General features: G+C 32.3%; 2 protein-coding genes across 8 annotated transcripts in view; both read right to left on the bottom strand.

Moving 5' to 3' along the window:
- LOC109539636 (transcription factor RFX3) overlaps window positions 1-20046 on the bottom strand; it is a 41085-nt gene extending 21039 nt beyond the window's left edge. The window contains exons 1-3 of one of the 3 annotated variants that reach the window (XM_019907512.2): window positions 19810-20046; window positions 4494-4651; window positions 3928-4069 (exon numbers count right to left, since the gene is read on the bottom strand). In XM_019907512.2, the coding sequence (XP_019763071.2) occupies window positions 3928-4069; window positions 4494-4619 (268 nt within the window). In that variant the 5' untranslated portion in view covers window positions 4620-4651; window positions 19810-20046. Of the gene's footprint in view, window positions 1-3927; window positions 4070-4493; window positions 4682-19809 lie in introns of all 3 variants that reach the window. The other 2 variants (XM_019907511.2, XM_019907513.2) reach the window with 2 other exon arrangements.
- A 396-nt stretch (window positions 20047-20442) lies between these two features.
- LOC109539625 (phosphopentomutase) overlaps window positions 20443-21363 on the bottom strand; it is a 14018-nt gene continuing 13097 nt past the window's right edge. For all 5 annotated transcript variants that reach the window (XM_019907492.2, XM_019907495.2, XM_048667009.1 and 2 more), the window contains exons 10-11: window positions 20813-21045; window positions 20443-20697 (exon numbers count right to left, since the gene is read on the bottom strand). In XM_019907492.2, the coding sequence (XP_019763051.1) occupies window positions 20586-20697; window positions 20813-21045 (345 nt within the window). In that variant the 3' untranslated portion in view covers window positions 20443-20585. The remainder of the gene's footprint in view (window positions 20698-20812; window positions 21046-21363) is intronic.

Raw genomic sequence — 21363 nt, forward strand, 5'->3', positions numbered from 1 at the left:
TCAACCGAATATAAGCTCATCTATTGTAGAACAAACGCGTCTTTGGGGTCGCTCTAGATGGGGCTGATTTCGAGGGGATGCGAAACCTGAGTTTGCAATCAAGTCAAATTAAGGGTTCTTTTAGTAGCGCAACTTTTGCAATAATTACAAAACGGGTAGCTCTATTACAAGCAGGTAGCTACTTGCTAATTGAGAGGGTCGAACCTAAAGAGCCGACAAGCTAGCATTCATCTCCAGAGGATTATGTTTATTAGTTGCTGGTAGATCGCTTCGAATAATTTAAATTGGCTGGCAGATTTGAAAGGTTTCTTAAATAAGAAAGCTCGTACGAAGCGTGATGGTTAATTATCAGGGAATCCTCAGTTTATTGCTGTTCACTTAACGCTAGTTGCTTTGATAATGTGCGTCTACCTAGATTAATTGGATGTTCGACTTGCAAGGTTTCTAATTTAAAAAAGGACCGGAAAATACGGGGCATTCTCAGAAATTTGATATTTTTTTATAAAATCGTGCCGGATCTTTGCGAAAATTTCAGTCAACGCTCAAGTAGCATATATGTATAAAATTACCGAGTCTACAATTAGGATCGTATAGTCGGTTAAAGAGTGTGACTACCCAAAAAGTTGACTCGCGTAAAATGAGCAGAAATTGTCGATTATTTGGAGCGTGAAGCTTCTAAAGTATTTCAATTGCTTGGTGCGATTCACGTTTTCTTGGGATGGAAATGCTTAAGAATTCGAGGCATTTTGAGATACTTGATTTTGTTGACAATTTCGCCCCTATTATTATGAAAAATGATTTTGATTGTTTGAGCTTAATGGTTGCTTCCGCTCCAACCGGTTTTCCAATATGTAATAATAAGAAGTTTTTGAGTATATAATAAGAAAGATATCCTCGATTAAAAATCATGATCAAACTCCGTTTGCAAAAAATTTCCATTATCAGCGAGCAAAATTTTGAGGAATACTGGCAATTTAATGTTTATTGTAAAATTAGAAATAATAGCGTCGTGGCATTACATTTTTGTCAAGAAAATTTATACGGTAAGTTAGGCCTATTTTAGATCACTCTAGATAAAAATGTGCTTATAAACTTTGTAGGTGAAAACTATTTCAACATTTTAGGAAACTCGGAAACTGACTATTTAGACAATTTTCAGCTCGCTGTTTTTTTAGAGAGAATTTTACCAACAAATCAAACACATAATGGAGGCGACAAAAAAACACGAAATTACTAAAATTATGAGAGACTGGAATGTGAAAGTGGGCGAGAAATGACAGCAGATGTCACCGAAGGGTATTCGCGAGAAACTATCGATGCGATACTGCGAAACGTCAAATTACTCGTTGTCGAGTGACAGTTGAGACTCGTCAGACTTGTTTATATATTGGAGTTGATCACATTTATAACATAAAACAATACTTACAGACTTTTCGATCTGTTTCTATTTCTTTAAAAGCTTTCAAAAGTTGATTAGAACAAAACAAAATAAATCACAATCAGATCTAAACACCAATGTGACACATATGTCGACAAAGCAAGTGTCAAATTACTACTTAACTTGTAGTTATAATTGTAGCCACCAGGGGGTACACAACGACAAAGGAAAGCGACTCGTAGAGTTATATCGGGAAGGAGAATTTTTAATTACGAACACCCGGTATAATCTCCCATACAGAAGACTGTATACATGGACCTCCCCACAACACACCCACAGAATAACATTGTAAGAAATCAGATCGACTTCATCTTTCGTAACTGTAACAAGTCTTCGAAAAGATGGCGGCGCAGATGTGTACTCTGATCACAACCTACTCTGCTCAACACTAAATATGTATAAGGCTTAAAAAGGGGAAGCAACCAATGAAGACCTTACAACAGCACAAATTAAAGGAACTGGAAACTATAAAAGAACAAACACATGAAATAAACGATAATGTACACACAATCGGTAGACTATCGATTAAAAATAAAAGCGTGGAAGAAAATTGGCGATATATTAAAGTCTCGTTAAGAAATCAGAGAACGCAACAGCCACTAAAACCTAAAGCGAAGAAAGTGAAAAACGAGTGGATGACGCAAGGGATACTGAATCTCATGGGGGAAAGACGCAAACATAAGCAAAACAATCATCAGGAGTACACAAGGATGCACCGTATAATTCGCAAAAAAATAAAGAAGCGAAGGAAATTTAGCTTCAGGAATCCTGTATAGAAATCGAACATCTTTTCGCAATGATTTCTGTAAAGAAGTCGGAAGCTAAAAAGCAGCGGACTCAGAAGATGACTCAAAAAAATGCAAATCGTATCCAAAATTCTTAAAATTTTCTATCTATAAATGAAAATCTAATATCTATAATGTGTTTAACATCACAGCGTGAAAGCTTCTGTTTTTGTGGATATCGAATGGCAAATGTGTCACATATTCTTGATATAACTTTATTACATTCGCCAGAAATAACAAATAAGTTTAAATAATATTCGTTTGTATAATTTAAGCGTCTGGGCATAATTGTTAATTATTTTCAAAAGGGTAACTGACAGCTGTAAGCATTATTTTGGCATTTGATTGTATTAAAAATGGCCACTTTTTTTGCGCCAGCATTTAAAATAAGATGCGGAAAAATAGCCATATGAAAACATTAAATTTACAATATTTCGAAAAATTAACACTTTTAGAATAGACAACTTTACACAAACTTACCCATATTTTTAATACTGAATAAGATAAAATTATTAAAAATGGGGGTTTCCATTTGATGATTGAAAAAATTGATTTTGGGTGGTTTTCTCAACGTCCATTTGAAACTTATTTTTATAACACTTTGTATAATAATTATCAAAATGTTGTCGAAATTCCATTTAAAGTAAGTCGTTTTCAACAAGAAATGGTACTCAAATTAAGTAGCACATATTCCTTTATAGAAAAAAATTGATAATTATTCGAGTGTTGCAACACTGGTGGTGTCATTTTTTATATAAAATTTCAAATATAGCAAAGACAGTTAGACCTAGATACACATGAAATATATTTAGAATTTGGAGTATAATTGAAAAATGTAATTGGATGGCTGGAAGAAAGTCTTGTTTACTGACGAAGTTAGAGTGGGTTTAAAATCTTCGGATGGGCGAGTTTTTATTTGGAGAAGACCAGGAGAACAGCCAAGCATGTATGGTCCCCAACTGGCTTTCCGTGGTGGCTCAATAATATTTTGCGGTGTCATTTCTTTGGAGGCCCGTAAGGACCTTGTTGTGATCCGAGAAAGTTCACTAACTTCCCAGAAGTACAACCAAGAAATTTTAGAAAATGCGGTTTTTCAAGAATGGCACAACGTACCCCACGAATTCATTACAAACCTTTTTTATGGCATTCCCAGACGTTTGAGGGACATTATTCGAGCTAGAGACGGCAATACACGCTATTGAATCGGTTAAAGATGGAAACTTTACCCAAATTTCAAAACGTATTTTTCATAAATTTTTACAAAAATCTGATAAACTAGTGATTCATGTTTTGTTTTAATTTGTCATTCGAAAACATTCTCATATTAATTTAAAAAACAATAATTTGAATTTTGATAAAAGTATGTAGGGTTTATAATATTTTTTCTTTGAAATTTATGGATGGTGCGCTAATGTTGTCCATCAGTGTATTTTAGATCGCTTGCCCCAATGATGCACACTGTCCAATTTTAAAATTTCTCCTAATTACAGGTTCTCAGATATCGATTGCAGCGGATCCCGGTGGGATTGCGGTGGTTCCCTGTATAGGGTATGTCATTTAGAACATAAAGTAAAACGTCCTTTCTAGTAACAAGAAAATATTTTTCAATTCATCAAACTTTTCAATAAACGAAATTATCGTTGTTGAAAATGAAAATCATCCTAAGTAGTCTGTGGCAAAGTGACAAATGTATGCTCAGCTCACCTGTAACTGTTATAAAATGAGGCGGAGTAGTAGCGATGGGATCTTCTTGAGGATCGGAGACTTGATCTTCGCCCCCCGTGCTTTCGTTACTGGATTCTCCAGTCTGTTCCAAAGCTATTACCGGCACTCCGTTCACAGCTCCCTTCAAGAACAACAATTTTCGCGTAGAATCAAAACCCTCAAAGCTGATAATCGATTGGGAAAATCTTATAATCTGAGACTGGCAAACATTTCACACTTAAACAGTTGAAAATAGACATTTAGGTGTCTACGCCGAAAGTGGCTGGTGCAGGATTGTTTGTCATGATAAATATTTATTAGTGAAAACCCTTAAAAATGTGTTAACTGAAACTGCTGTTTGGTATATTCTAGATAATTGTCTCACCTTTAAATTTATTTTTTTTTCAAAAGTGGTATTTCCAGCACGTGCGATATCAATGGATAAGGTTATACGATATAGGCGGTTTCGGTAGAAATGAATAAACTTTAGGGTAAACTTCAGTAAAAAGAAGGAAAGAACTGAGAAGACAATAAAAACACTTTCACTGAATAATATCAGAAATTACCTGATGCAAACTGGCTGGTAACACGATGAGCTGGGTCGGTTGAGGCTGCTCAGGGGGCGTAGTCGCAGGAGACGGTGTGGGCGGACTGCTGCCACCTCCTGCTGCAAATCGAGCTGCGGTTGCCATAGCTACGTCTCCAGGACTAATCCTGTTGCTCTCTGAAACGGCCAACGAGATGAGCGGATGCTCTATGGAATAAAGAAACATTCTTGTACAGAAGGAATAACTCCACCCGACGAAAATGCTTTTGACAAAAATGAAAACTTTAATGAATGGCACTTATTAAAAGGCACATTTTCAACAAATATGAAAGGAAATGGCATGTCATTTTCTGCACATAAAAATAGACTAAAATAAAGAATATGTAGGTACTTGCTTTGCAGTCAACCTTTATAAAACCCTGAATGGAAAGTTGTGATATAACTCCTGCTCACGAAATTGGTGCAACTTGGTCTGCATAATATATGCACAAAGGAAAAACATTCTATTTCTCCAAAAGCGTTAAATTTTTACAAAATAAAAGCTCCAGCAGCCTTCCAATATTCTCAGTCAGTTGAAAAGCTAATTAATTTAATACATGAAGTACTTCGTTTTGCATTAAATAGATACATCATCCAAAGGGGTTTTCAATGAACTTTTGCGCTCAAATAATTAAAATGCAGTGCGCTTTCAATACCAATTTGATTAGAAATAGTGGCACTAATTAAAATTGTTTTTATGCTGGTAATTTTTAAATAGTAAGCACACTAAAATTAAATTATCGACAACTGAATTTTTTAATAGTGCACGCCTTAATTCTAAACGTATTTTATTCAATTTTCTATACGTATCGCCAACCATTTTGAAAATATCGACTGTTGACTTAAGATAAGAAAGGCAAAATAAGGAACTAGTTGTTATGGAATTAAATGGTCTAGTTTCCAATTCTGCCCCAAATGATTAATTCAATAAAAATTAAATAAAATAAAAAAGTTAGTATTTTTTTTTTGGTTCAACTTAACCTGTTATTATTTCGAAAATATTGCAAACATTCTGAGGATTTGCTTTAGAACAAAAAAATGCAATTAAACACAGGAAGCACCATGTGAACAAATGCACAGACAAGTTTGGGTCGATAACATACTCGCAAGACAATATGCCAATTTAATTATCTGTAAAAAATACATAACTTTCAAACAATTGTAGATGTTTTTAGTAAGTAACATAAGGCCACGATATCGTTTATATAAAGCGGCATTTTAGGTAAAAAAGAATTGCAGCCAAATTGCACACATATTTATAATATCCATAAAACAAAAACATATATAAAATGAGTTAAATAATATTCCTGTATTGACAAAAGCTTTAAGCTTCTAAATTACTAATTTCTTTAAACAACTAATTAATTATACTATTATTTTTACTAATTAAATTTATTATAATATTAAACGATTGCAAGCTTAATGAGGAAAAAACAGTTTAAAAAGAGTACTTTTCAAATGATTTTATAATTTACGCAAAACTCCAAGTCATTTTGCAGTGTATCAACAAAGATCAAACGAATAATCGGAGTCATAAAAATAGAAAAGCTACGTTAAACCTAAAATAATAAAGGGTGGTTCTCGACTAATGTGACACAATCACTGAAAATTTGTCGTATCCCGTGTACAGGGTGTCGAACTGTAAATACAATTGTTGTTTTTTTAAATAAATTCTTAACTAGTTCTACTCCAAATTGTTTGGAGGTTTTTTAGATCGAGAAATCCACATTTTCTATTACTTCGCGTGTAGAAGGCGCTAGCTGCAACAGTCTGGAGTCATTAAAACGTTTTTTTTTTAAGTGTGGCTTAACATATCACTTTTCTAATTGTGTCTAATTTCTAAACGTTTCTAATTCTAATTAAATATCTGGTTCTTCAATATTTTCTAAATAAAAAATGTGGACTTGGTTCATGTGATATCTGATATCTCTCACCAGTTCCGAGATATTTCACATTGAAACCTCTATTGATTTTTTGAACCACTTAACGCGAATGGAATGTCTAAATAAAATAAATATTCTGCTCAAATTTCCAATAAAACCAAACCTAACAAACATTAAACCGTATTTATTTAGGCACGTTAAAAATTATTTTAAACTACTTTTTAAACTCAGTAAAGTATTTAAAAATTATTATTTCATAATAATTGTTAAAACTGAACTCATTTGTAACACTTTTATAAAAATGATATGGTAGCACAAACGACTATAGTTTCGACGGTACAAGGAATTATTGCAAACATTGTTTTAACATATTATTCAATAAAACGTTTTAGAGTATTACAGTCAACTTTTCGCAAAATAAATTGAAAATTAAAAACGAATTAAATCAAATACTCAAAAGCTGTAAGTTGTTGTCAAATTTGTAAAACAATTGAACATTCGACATGTTTAAATAAGGTAAATGTAAATGAATTCAAATTATTATAAAATATAAAATTAATCAAATTTTTATATTTTGTGACGATTTTTTAATGTTTTAGTCCGTTTGTGGACATAGAAACATAATTCTAAATGTAAATGAAAAATCTATTAAGAAATTATAAAATAGAGTCAAATATCCTCATTGTTTTAACAGAAAGTATTTGTGCTTCACCTTTCAACCACTTAACTTACTCCGAATAAATAGTTATTTATTTATTGTAAAGCACTTTTTGCTTCAATATGCACTTTAAATAAGTAAGACATATTAAGCTAATTAATTAACCGCGTTTTCTAAAATGCAAGATAGTGCGACTTTTATAGTAAAAGTTTTATTCAGTTCATGACACTAATTTCAATTGTTTATTTTTATTGTTTGGAATATTTTTTTCTCAACATTTGTGTCACACACTCGCTGAATTCGAAACATTCACTTGCTATGTGAGAGTGATTTTTTTAAGCTGCAAAATGAAAAATTTTTGGTTTCTTCTATGCCTTCCTTTCGCAAACCTCTAAATATTTAGATCACTTTCTTTAATTAAAACTGAAGAAAACATTATTGCATTACATCCTGCTATGTTTATTTTCAAAAAAATATGCTCATTAAAATGAATTCATACGAATTTAAAATAAAAAATTTTATTGTTGTTAAAATCAATTAATTAAACAGCTATCGCTTAGTTTATATTATAATAATATTTCCTTCCTTTCCTCATTTCCTCCGTTAAACAAATAGATAATTGGAAAATATTTGTTCAATAAAAGCGTTCAAATAAATATCTTCTTCACATTCTGCAAACTTTGCACGATTTTTGTTGTGCCGTTCTCAACTTAGTTCCTTTAAATGAAACCTCCATTTTTCAATTGCGTTTTTATTTAAATGTTAGGCTTAAATAACAAAAATTAAATACATGTTTGGTAAAACAAAAATGGTGAGTCTGTATAACGAAAAATTTGAGAAAAATAAAATTTGTTAAAATTGTCTTAGATCAGTATTGTTATTTTTTTAGTCGTTTGGGTTACTCCCATGGAGGATGAATACATAAATATATCGAAACGTAGAATAAATAAAGGCCGCGTCCATAGTGAGGCATACTGTAGATGTAAAATACAAAAATGGTTTTGCTGCTTCTAAACTTTTTGAATATTTCGCACACACAAAATACTTACACATTAACCTTATGAGAATACACAGAGTGACATGTTTTTGTCTTTCACTAATTTATTTTACGAGTTTTTGTCTTCTTGTTCTGAATTCCTGTTATTGGATTTTCCTTGGTCTTCGAATTTCTTTTGTATCTGTATAATTCGCTATTTACTTCACTTTTCTGGAAACCAATTCTCAGAAAAACTATTGTCTATTGAAAAGATACTTAAGTATTTTGGCGAAAAAAGAAGAGAAAGTTTAAATTTGGGGCAGAAATTTTGGGCAAAAAATCTGGAAATTGACGTCAAAAATTTTGGAGCTTAGTAATAACTTTAAAAAGTAACCATTATTCTACATAAAAGAGCATTTCTCAAACCTCACCGAAAAAAAAAAACATTACTCTACATGTGAGATGAATAAAAAGTTAAGTTAACTTAAAAAACAATTAAAACTTGAACACTGTGTTTATGGTTTATTTGTGTATACGTATATAATTCTCACTCACAAACAATCGCGCGCCAAATAACGAATATGTAACTTCCGATATTAGAAATTTAATCAAAATGTAATTGTTAATTAAGCTAAATAAAAACAAACGTCAAAACGTAATTTTTAGCAAACGTAAAAGAACATTTGCAAAACGATGTGTGGGTGCCATGATTGTCTCTCGTTGTTTTCTTAACTCTTTTGGTTATCTTCGACAGGTTTCAATGTACCATTAAAAATGTTAATAAACAGAAAATATCGAAATAAATACTGACCTTCAAGCATTAAGAGTCCAATACACAAACAAAAACAAATAAAAGCTGGCTTAAAACACTAAGTACCGAACCATACAATCAACTATTGAAACACAGTAGAACTAAACGCACCCCTATAAAGTGTGTATCAGGTACGCAATAACGGAAATACCCGTTAGCACGTGCCCGAGCCCATAGAAAAAAAATGGAAATGCATGAGTTGTTTCTAGTAAGCCAGGTGTGGAGGAAAAAATTTACCCGCATTTTATACACTATCATTTCAGGCTATTAAACAGCCCAGAAAATGACTTAGTTTACCTGGACACATCACATGTCACCATTAAAAGGACATTCCTAATTGTAAAGTAAAAAAAGTAATTTTAGCAGTAATCGTGCTTAAACTTACCACTTCGATGCAGTACGCATTTTTTTTACTTATTTTTTTTTACCCCAATCAATCAATGCAATAGGGATTGATACTGTTGGCTTATTTTTACTAATTTGTCTGCATCCGCCTCTGTTTAAGCCACCTGTCTTTATGATTACAAAATGCAACCCCCACCGGCCGTTCCGGAATTAAAAGGGGTGCACCGATCACGTCGAATATAATTAGGCTGGAGATCAGAATAAAAAGGTATATGGTATTCATCCACCTGGTGAGGATAATTGTCAGATTGTGAGTCACTCGTAAGCTGAAGGCCATGGGAAATTTTGGGGTGGAAAAACATAATCCGAACACTGGGTGACACCGAATTTTCGGTTAAGGGCGTTTTGCAGTTTGGGGTAGTAATCTAATGGACAACATACTAAGCGGATGTGTACATCAATTGTAAGATCACGCCACAATAAATCAGGACGCAAGTAAACTGGGATCATCTCAGATATCTTCCTCTAAGATCAGACAAGACATAATATAATAAGATAAGACAAAGGGAGATTATTTGAGCATTAAAAAAAGTTAGCTCCACATCTTAGAGGCACTTTTTTGAACAGAAAGCAACATTCTGCAAATATTTTAAATATTTGCATATAACTGTATTCATAACATAAATATGCTTGTTTTTTTTATAATACTAATTGTAGCAAGGGACTGATTTTTTCGACTTCAACCATGTCCAGAGGTTCAGTTTTTCGCGGCATCGCTTTGGAACCGTCTACTCCATTCAGGCAGTTTTCACATCAAGACATTTTCAACGACAACATTTTACACCAATACTGTTCTTTAGCAGTTTGCACAACAAATCAGCAAATTTGGACTACAGCATCACCATCATTCCAGGATTATTTACAAAAAAAACTTGTCCTGATAAATTCGAAATTATCATCTCACCACGAAAGAACAATTCATTCTGCACAAGGTTAACATTTTTCGTATTTATTTCTATTCTAAAGCGGAAAACTAAGGTTTTGGACTAAATATCGCTTTTGTCCAAGAGCTACGGGGGAAGTAATTGAGCAAATCTCAATTCATTCTTGCATCTGACCATGATTACGTTAAATGCTTTTTCAGTCTCAATAATGCTTTTTTAGTCTCAAAAGAAGCTTCCGATCGACTGTTTCAAAAACCTGCTTCAATAAAGTGTACCCCCCTGCATAACAAAAATTAAAAAATGTCTGTATAAATACGTTAATCAAATTTGATATTTGTCTTTGGCATCTATAATTGTCGTTCAACAATCTAAATAACGTCATACTAATTTTCATTAAATTTTACTATAAATGTTCTGCATAAAACAGTTCAATTTTTTATATTTCAATTAATCAAAAATTTTAAATCCGAATCAAATACATAAATAAGTTCCAGGAATAGCCTAGTTCCCTTTCGTTGCCTTTACCAGAAGTCTGGATTATAGCAGAGAGAGCAACAAAGATGATGTTAAAAATGCATATATTTCTGACAAAAACCTGCACATTGTTTATATTCGAGCATTTCAAACCGCTGTAATCTATAATTAAAAGTGCCTAGACTCTTATATTGTACCATAAAATTATGATTTCTTAAAAAAAAATGCCTGATATATATGATATACTTATTCTAGTACTACTCAATTCAGGTTTTTCAAATCCAGGTACGAAAACCTGCAAACAATAATAATACAAATTTGCGAAAACAATTCACGAAATGAAAAATGACGAGAAACCCATGAAAGTGATTTTATGGAAATCTGGCCAAAGGATTCAAATTAAAAACGTATAGTATAACTTTATTCAATTAGTATCAAATTTGAAATACTGGTCAATGAAAACTATAATTCGGAGAATTCTTCTACGAGTAGAAAGTTTTGTGGTTTTTTAACCGTATTATAAAAGTTTTCGGCCTTTCTTTCTGTTGAAAATTTAGTCAAGAAAGCCTGGACTTTGCCTATAAAAAACGATGCCTCTGAATGTATTCTGTATGGTTTTCAAATTATCAAATCAAAATTACAACTTTATTTTGGTTAAAAATCATAAAATACAAAACAAAGCAACGCATCTTTCGAAAGCAACATTAGTTTTATATATTTCCTTAGCAAGTAATTTGTTTTTCCCACTAAAAATTATAAAAAATCAATATAAACTGCTCAATAAAATGAAGGTTACTTGGCAAATTGGCCCTAAGTTTGAAACTGGACTGATTCTAATTAGCTTAGCGCGATTTCGTTTCTGTTTGAAGCGTTATTGAGCCCCATTTGATTTTTTGTTAGTCAATGTTTAAAATTAAACCCCTCATATAAATTTTCCACATGGTGGTAAATGAAAAATTGAAAAACTTCGGAAAGATCGGAGAAGAAAAAGAACAAGTTATCTTGGATCTCAACATCAAAAGTTTAAAGATAAACTAAATAGCTGAAAATGGTCTTTGAGTTTTTAGGCCATCTGTTCTATTCACAGGGGGCTCAAAGCACATGTTTTCAGCTTTTTTAGTAAATCATTGGATCCATGTTGGACTGGATGTTCTTAGAGCATTAATTTTTAATTAAATGAAATAAAAATTTTAATTAAATGGAAGGCTTTTATGTCAGTTAAAAAAATGGCCACTCTCGATAGAAAAGTTTGTCGATCAAGATATTTAAAAAAATAAATTTTTGAATATTAAAGCGAAAAATTGTTATGTTCTGTATTTATAAGAAAAAAGTCATAACGAAAACAATTAACTTTCTACAGATAATCGAAAGTTTCTGATGAACTATCAGGCAATAAAACAATTCATTTTTGCACTATTTGCCAATTTTGCCAACGTTTTTCCTAGTGTACTTCTTCCATTGTGCCCGTACAAACAGCTGATTATTTTCGACTGGCATTAATTTTGATATATTTGCATAATATGTTTACGTTACTAATATACAGAGTAATTCAAGTTTAAAATGTGTAACTTCCGGAATCGATAGAACAATTTTTACAAAGATTTGTATAAACTGACGTTCGTGGAGAATATTTATTATGCATTAAAAGTGTTTGTATTTCAAATTTCAAATTAATCGAAAGAGAGGTGCAACATGTATGAGTAAAGCATATTCTTTCGATTGCTAAAGTAATCAAAGTTATACCTGAATCACCCCGTATATTTGATTGATTATCAACTGTTTAATGGGGATGATCGGTTGCTCTAAGTATTAAATATTACCGAATCGTTCCCATATGTAACACAGCTAAACGATTTTTTCAAGAAAGCGCAAGAATTAGTCCCGCTGAAGATTCAAAATAGTTATTCTAAAAAGGGAACAATCGTGTTTGAAAGGAAAAAAGCAGCAGAAAAAATATAGAAAAATAATTTTAAATTTCTTATTCTGAACCTCAGTCTTTCAGTTTCGAGTTTAGTAGGGGAATAACCATGAACCATTAAACAATTTTCGAATGAATATCTCCCAACAGCCTCTGTAACACAAAAATTAACTCTCCGAAATTATTAATTGAGAATGAATGTTATTTCCTTCCAACGTATTCATTTTATTTCTATCCTACGATATCCTTTCTATTTTGGGAAGGCAAACCTTCTGGTGACATTTCAGATTTTTTTCCGGAAGGTCCCAGCTTTCATTATGGTTCACGCTGATATTGAAACTTATCTGTTCCGTTTAGCTAATTTTACTTTGCCTGCATCTTCAGGTTTTGTCAGCAGTTACGAAACAGTACAGTTTGCGAATTTCTATATTTATCTGGACATTTTGGTTTGGACAAGTCAGTGGATCTTTGTCAAATCTAACTGTTAAAATTCCAATCAAGCCTTTAAATTCAATGCAAGTATTTTATAATCGAATACAAATAGAATAAATTTTGTACAAAAAAAATACACAATTCCTCTTATTTCCGCTTTCAATAATTGAGACGCAGGAAGATTACGACCGAAAAGAGCATTTATGATATTCAAAATTTTTGAGGAATAGAAAACATCAATAAGCGCCAAAACGACATTCGATATGAAGCACGCAACAAAGCTGTTCAACAATGCAATATAAAATTTCTTAAATTCTCATCACCCAGCTATAACTACGAGTCCATGTAATCTCTTTTGTCAGCATTGGGAGAAGTCAGCCGAGAAGGTGTATTACTATAACGACACTCCATAGCAACGCCTGGGGAGTTTCACTTTCATCGAGGGGTACTCGACAAGATCAGAGTGCTGACCTGAACGAAAATACATATTGATACAATAACTATTTCCTCTTAACCAAATGTTAATTCCTTGTTAGTTCGAAACAGAAGTTTCGAACCGATCACAAAGTGAAATAACGAATAAAAAAGGGAAAACAGTTAAAGCGAGGGAATCTAATTGCAACCAGAGAAGAAACACCATTTCATTCCAAACTAAAAGCAGAAAAGTGATATATTTCTGCTGGTTGATTATAAGTTTTCCGTTTTGCACATGTTCGAGTTATTGATATACTAGCACATATGGAGGGAATGAATAGGAAAATTGAACCAGAAGCTGGTGGAATAAAGTTAATAGTTAATAAGTCGTTTATAAAATTAATTAAATGACCGATAGAATTAGGGCAAATCAGCAATAAATGTCAACTGTCCTGTTTACAAGTTTACTTCCTGTTTAACAAGAAAATTACAATAAATTCTCCCGCATGATATTGGAGATATACGAAATGTTCCTATGGCCGACCAACTTATTGGATACTCAAAAATTAAAATTATAAAGAAATTCTTTCAACGACCAAAATATATTCAACTGCATGAATAACAGGCACTATTTCTATTTCTTAGCAGTGTTATGGAAACCGGCAAAATAAGGCCTTGTGACTTAATTTAAATTTGTAACGCATACAATGTGTCACTGTTTACCCATGTAGTATGCTTTGCCGGTGTAAATAAAACATTCAAAAAATTGTTTGTCATTGGATTCTGGAATTACTCATATGTTTGAGAACTTGTGGATGCACGAAAGTGTCACAGAATCAACCGAAGTAAACTTATTAGTGGCAGAACTAAAAAGGAAATGCGCATGTGTAGATATGGAACACACATTGCGTCTATGCCACTAATACTGCCGCCGTCTTATCTGCCCGTGCACATTTGATTTTTACTTAGACCTGTCACTAACAAAGTTTGTGCCTGCCGTTATTTGTGCACAGAGTACAAAAGATGACAACACAATTGGAGTTTTAAACTGTTAACTCCTCTTTCAACATTTTTCTGGGTTGTATTTTGAGAAATGTCTTCTACACCCTTTTTAAGCTCTAAAATGTATGTGCTGACGCTAAATGTCAACATTATAGTATTTGATTTATAGGCTGAACTTTAATAGGTCCTCTATCTTGGAAACTTATCGACATTGGAATAGTCGTCTATATACAAAAAATTGGGCTTTTGCTTGGAACTAGAGAGTTTTTAGGGCTTTTTTGCCGTCGTAGAAAATAATTTAATTCTGTCGTTCCGCAAGTACGAGTGGTTTGAATTCTGAGGCGGGTTTTCCGTTGAAACCTACTTTTAAAAAAAACTTGAAAATCAGTCCAGTAAGTCCAAGAAGTTTTCAAGCGAAATCACCTCTGAGGATGCACGCACTCGTGCTTGCAAAACATCAGGCAGACAATTAATTTCCACGTGAGCCTAAAAGGCCAAGAAACTCACCAACTACAATAGTTGTCGCTGCTAGAGGACATTATTTCTGAAGAATTTTTAATAAAGTATTATTTTGAAATACCTCAAAGATCAAATGACAGATTTTTAAATCAACAAATAGCGGCTCTCGATGGACATTTTGAACCTCAAATAATTGAATAATAGCGTTTTGATGTTAAAAGTAATAGTGATCGTTTGAACATGTATATGTTTAAAGAAAGCAAATAAGTCAATTTGGAGAAACAGTTCACATAAATTATCTAAAATTGTAGTGCACTAAAATTGTGAAAAATTATAGAGAACGTATAGAAAAACAGGGTAGAACTCATAATGCGTACTGACGAGGTACATTTTTTCAAGAATTTAAAAGTAAAACATTTAAATGGTCCGCTCTCGTCAAAAAGTTGATCTCAATTTGGAGTCTAAATTTACGTAGGCAACAATCGAAAGAAATGATCCCTAATCCGGTAGAAAATTGTCACTGTTATCTAATTTAAGATTTAGTCTTTTTTGCATATGACTCACGTTTAAACGATAGTAGCTGTATAGGTATAATTATTCTGCCTATATATAGAACACTCTACAACCCATACAGTAGGGCAGCTTATACAAGGTGTTCCAATTAAAAATCATAAGCCATGCCACGAATTTTGCAAAACACTGCATAACAAAATGGTTTTATTGACGCCATTTGTGCATAAAAAATCATTTCAAAATTACATTCCAGTTAGCCATAATCTTTCACCCCGTCTTGGTGTGGTGTAACTTGGAGAATGTGTGCAAAACATCCTCTATTTTTTTTTAAGAATAATCTATTTTTCTATATAGAAAAAATCCAGACGTAGTGCATCCGATGTGATATTAATATGATGACCAACAAACCCAGCTAAATATATTGGAATAACTGGAATGAAATGACAACTAAATTATAATTTCAACCAACTTAATGCACCCCAGTTGCTTAATTGGACATTTGCGAACAAATCACATAATTGGCATTTCCACAAGAAAACTAATAATAAATATGTAACGGAAATTACTGAGATAATATACAAAATTAGCTGGCTGATTGCTTAAAGAACGAATTGAGAAGATAAATATGTACAGGGTAGGTTCAATTCAGTGCTTTAGAGCATCATATGCGATACAAGGTCGATTAAAATGAAACAGTTCAAATTATTTTAATTCAATAGCTTTATTTTGCCTACCAAAGTTGGAAAAAACTTTAAATAAGTGACACTTGATCGTGACCGGTTTTGTGTTTCAACGAAGTGAAACTATCAAACCAACAAGAGAACGACGAATAAACCGAGAGCATCGAAATAGGAAGGAACACGGTTGAACTTGATAATCTTGCCTGCAAATCCTTCTAAAACTATCAAAATTGCTTTACATTGTAAGAAAATAGAGAACGACTAACATACAATGCCATATCAAATTTACATAAAACCGGAAAAACCAGTACAGAAAAGACATTTTGATTCCCATCTGATTATATTCTGGGATAAACCTTCAAACGCGTATTTGTGAAAATGAAATTCCTGACCGAATGGCGGAAGAGGGGGTATTTTATTCCTATTTCAATTGTTTTTTTTACTGTAAAGTAAACTTTGTAAAAGACAATTTGCAATTAATTACATTGCACAAATATCAGATTGTAGAATGCAACTATTAACATACAATAAAATATGCAAAAAATTGCGTTTATTGAATGTTCCAAACTGCCACAAACATGTCATTGTGTTTTCTATAATAAAATAATAATTCAAATGAATATGAAATTATCTTTCAAATTATTAAAAGAAAGCAGAAAAAAATGTGTATTGTTATTCAAAAAAATTTTTAAATATAAAAATTATTAAAACTCGTCGTAATGTCCTGGAAGAAATCCAATTTACAAACTGAACTGTGCACCAAAATGAACGTTGCACAGTCAAATTTTTCCTAACTTTGGAAGTGGATAAAGTAAAAATTAAGCATGTCAGTTGCATTTTCCACGCGTTTTGAGAATATGTTCAAGAGAAAAAATGTATCAATACAAGACCAAAAAGTTGATTTTTCTAAAACCACTGTGTAAATAAACCAGATGGTCAAAACAATCAAAAATTGTTTTGAGATACGAAGTTTATTTTAATGCTTTTACTGTTGAAATACAAAAAAAACGTGTTTTTCTCCAACTGATAGCCTGTGGAACCTTCAACAATTTTACATCGTTTTATTTGTCATCCTGTAGAACGTTTATCAGAATCGCCAATTTTTTGCAAGAACACGGAACAGCCGAAAAAGAATTGCACTAAATAACTCTTCAAAAAGAAATAAAATCGCTCTCAGCAATCAAAATTTATTCAGTTTCAAAATAAGTCGAAACTTGTCCGCGTAACGTCAATTTTGTTGAGCAGTTTATTATTTACTGACAAGCAGATCTAAACATCACTCAGCTATTTTCAGTTCTATAATAAGTAGTGTTTAACTTAGTTCTATAAATTTCAAAGCCTAGAGCTACTTGGCCTGGTTCCTCAACTTTTATTTGTGATTGAACCACAATGTTGCAGAAAACCGTTCAACATTTAGGGAATACTTAGGATTCGACTTCGACCAGGTTTCATTAATTTTGTTAACCACAAATATCAAATAAAATATAGTTATATGAAAGTATACAGACCAAAAAGTTAATTTTTCGGATAACTGAAATTCACTTGTATCGCGTTTCATACATTAACAAGTCCAAAATTGGCAATTTTTAGTTTAACTTGGGAATAAGTCTTAATTTAATTAAGTAAGTGCTTAATATTTTTAATACACCAACCAAAAGACAAAATTCAAAATCTCTTCATTTGCTTTAGCGCTAATATTCCTTTTTTGTATCCAGTGGAATAACTTAGGTATTCTAGGACATATATCACAGCAACAATTCTGTATCTTGCCACTTTTGTTTCAGCAAGCAATATTTTATTCGATTACATTTTAATCTAGTGTTTATTACAATTTTTAAAAACATGGTTATATAATTTAACAGTCAATAAGCGAAAAATGTTGATTTTGAAGTGGTTGCTGTATGGAATTGAATCATCGATATGTAACCACCGTCACTTTCATTTCTGTTCTAAATATTGAAAAGCAGCCCAAAAATTGTCGATCAACGTATACCGAAAAATAACAGAATCTGGAAGTTTGAAATAAACAATGAAAGTACATTCATTTTTTTATGAAAAATTGATATAAAAATATTTTTGAATGCATAACAGAGAAACAGCTGTTTAACTGTTTAGTCCAGTTTTATTATTTCACAAATGAAACTCCAAACACCGGTTGGTTATCATTAAAAAAATTATATTGATCTAAACACAATATTTCCTTGATAATTTGCGATTGCAAAAGCAATTTATCTATGTCTCACTTATTTTCTCACATTAAATTTTCCCCGTAAATTGTCTAATCCTATTTCCAAATATATGCCTTTTGCAATAGTTTGATTTAATCTTAGAGCGCGATTATGATGTGCTGATGTGAAAGTTGCATAAATTAACAAACAAACGTTTAGCAAGGTTTAAGTATGTTTAAAGATTTAGCGTTCGTATTGAAGCATCTTCTTTATAGAAGCTATTAATGCTTGTTGGGAGGAGATGTTCATCTATTAATTCAATTGGCTGCAAACGCTAGCATAATTCAATTGAATCGAATGTACCGAATTTAAACACACCAAAAACGTTTACTTATTTATGCATTATTAAAGACATCTTGGGCGATGAGGACCATGTCTAGTTTATTTTATTATATTTTGAAAGATGGAACAAAAACGGTCAATAAAAGTTTACAGAAAAACAAACGAATCTTTCAAAAGTACAGATTTTAAATAAAAAAGCGACTGTTTAGTTTGGTTTTTATGAATTTAAAAACTAATTGGCCCCTAACGGTTAGATAACAGAAAAATGATTTGCAATTTACCTTAAGAGAACTTTGAAAAACAATCGAATGAATGCATCGCATCTCACTTATGTTCTTAAGTATGTATTGTTGAAAACCACCAATTGCTTGTTCTTATTTTAAAAGATCTTTCTATTGCTCTTAGAAGTTTTGAGGTTTTGTGGTTGGTTTGAAATTATTACAATATTTTATAGTTCACTTTCATAGAAAATTTATTTCAACTTGGTTTCTAAACTTCCATTAGTTTGATTAACGTTAAGCAAACTAATTGCTAACGCCAAGCAACGATTTGTGGTTAAAGCAGTGTCTAAAAAAATACTTCTCCAATTAAGTAGTAGATTGCTTAAGCTATAAACTGTACCTCTAAAAAAATGATTCAATTTTTAATTGGTTATGTGGAAATTGAGCTGATTTAATAGACATTTAGAAGGGTTTTCTTATTTAATAAATAAACTTTCAATTATCTTAGCTGGTTTTTCGTGGATTCATGCTGGAAGGCAGATTTTATCTATGGGGAATTCTACGAAAACGGAATTCGGTGTAGAGTTAGATGTACTTCGGCCTTAAAATTCTGATATTGAATATCGGTATATTTAATATTTTATAAGGTTGCTGCTAATAGACATATGTGAAAAGCAATTCCACGACCTTTGGGGATCACTAGTTTGATGCATGTTTTAGAGGTCTACAAATACTGTTGAATCTCAACTTGTATAAAAAAACAAAACGACTGAAACTTCGCCTTTGTCTTTGTACTAAAAACCCGTTAAAACTGACTGAGTAAAATCAATATAAAGCGTAAAATAATACAATGTCTCGAATGCAGTACTTTTTGATGTCATTAGTGTATAAATTACAGATAGCAGCGAATTTGTGTGTATCAGTTTCGAAAGGGTTAGAAAAAGTAAATATCGATGTTTGCTAATTAAGCCTAAAACCACACAATAATCGGCTGTACTTGTATAATTAAAAGAAAATGATTTAGAACAATAAAAATGAAGAAAATTGTGAATTTACCTAAAGTTGCTATGTTGTTGTACCCGTTGCTAGGCCGTCACCAAGGATACCGAAGTGGAAATTCGCCTGTTGACAGGTGCCCAATCTTCCAAGAAAAACACAGGTTTACAGTCTTTTCCGTTAAAAACTTTCCACTGCCCGGCCTAAATTATTTCTTTCAATTTCCATCATTTATCCATGGGATTATCACAATACTTTCGGAGACAGTGAAAGAAGTTATTTATTGATTATTTTATGTGACGGACAGCTGTGGTGCCATCCCCGGATTCGCCGCTCACACCGGTGGGTAATAAAGAAAACTTCAGTAAGTATGCGCTCTATTTTATTCAATTTAATTTATTTAGCAAAAACTATTTGTTAATTCTTCTTAGTTTATTAAAGAAGTGTCTATTTTCATGCTCATCTTGGCGATATTCGAGTAGATTGTCTGCTTAGTAAGTAATAGCCAAAGCTTTTGATTAAATTGGTATAGGCAACCAGTAAACCAAGCATGCTGTTAAAATTGAATTTATTTTTTTATATTAAATTATTAAGTAAGCAGTTAACTTAAGTTTGTAAATTTTGCGACGTGGAAATTGTATTTCAACCAATATGACTAGTTACTTCGTCGGGCACCAAACTCAAAAAGTACCATTAATTAATCACTTTATAATAAATAATGTTACAACTTTTTATTCACATGATATATAAAAGTACGCTTATGAAAACAGAAAATTAATTTAAAAAATATAAACATATCAAAATGTAATATAGTTAGATAACATGCAATGAAATATTCAATCCTCTCTGTGTTGCAAATTATTCAACTTAGGTTGCAAGCAAATTTCCAACATAGCGTCACGCATATCGTTTACTTGATGCTCCAGCTCTCTAAGTTTATCTCGGTTTCTAAAAATATTAAATGCACAGATAAAGATCATCAGATTGTGAAATACATTTCTGGAACAACTTGAAAAAGCAAGAACCGTCATATATATGGATATGGAAAGATGGAACTATCTACCTAATCGTAGTATCGGGCTTTGCAAATAGCTCTGCATAGTATTTAATTTTCGGCTCAGTTCCACTGGATCTCAAAGTAAAAACGAATTCATGTTCAAATCTGAACGTAATCATTTCAGGGGAATTGGGCAATTTTGCAATACCATCTGGCTCACCACTGTCGTATCCAGTGGTGAGATCTCGTACGGATAGAATGCTGCATTTCCTTGTTCCATAACAAAGTTCTGGTGGATTCTGAAAGCATATGAAAAATTAATACATTTCCGTACATGTTTAAGAGTAAAAATATTTGGATGAATAGCATATCTGGCCAAGCCACAATAAAGGCACTAGAATCGTACACAATCAGGTGGGTACTTAACTTACAACCCTGACCGGGAGCTCAAACAGAGTAAAACTCACTTGGGCAACTGGTACGAACAGGAACAAAGAAAACGAGATTCCTGCGGAACTTACTAAGGCAGGGACCGAGAAACCACTGACCAACCAAGAACCTGCTTGTGGTATATCTCATGCCCAAGTTAGGGTGGCAGTTGGGCAGTGGATCTTGGA

The sequence above is a fragment of the Dendroctonus ponderosae genome, unplaced genomic scaffold, assembly GCF_020466585.1.
Source record: "Dendroctonus ponderosae isolate FM_Combo_2020 unplaced genomic scaffold, Dpon_F_20191213v2 Dpon_F_20191213_5, whole genome shotgun sequence".
In the NCBI taxonomy this organism is placed as follows: domain Eukaryota; kingdom Metazoa; phylum Arthropoda; class Insecta; order Coleoptera; family Curculionidae; genus Dendroctonus; species Dendroctonus ponderosae.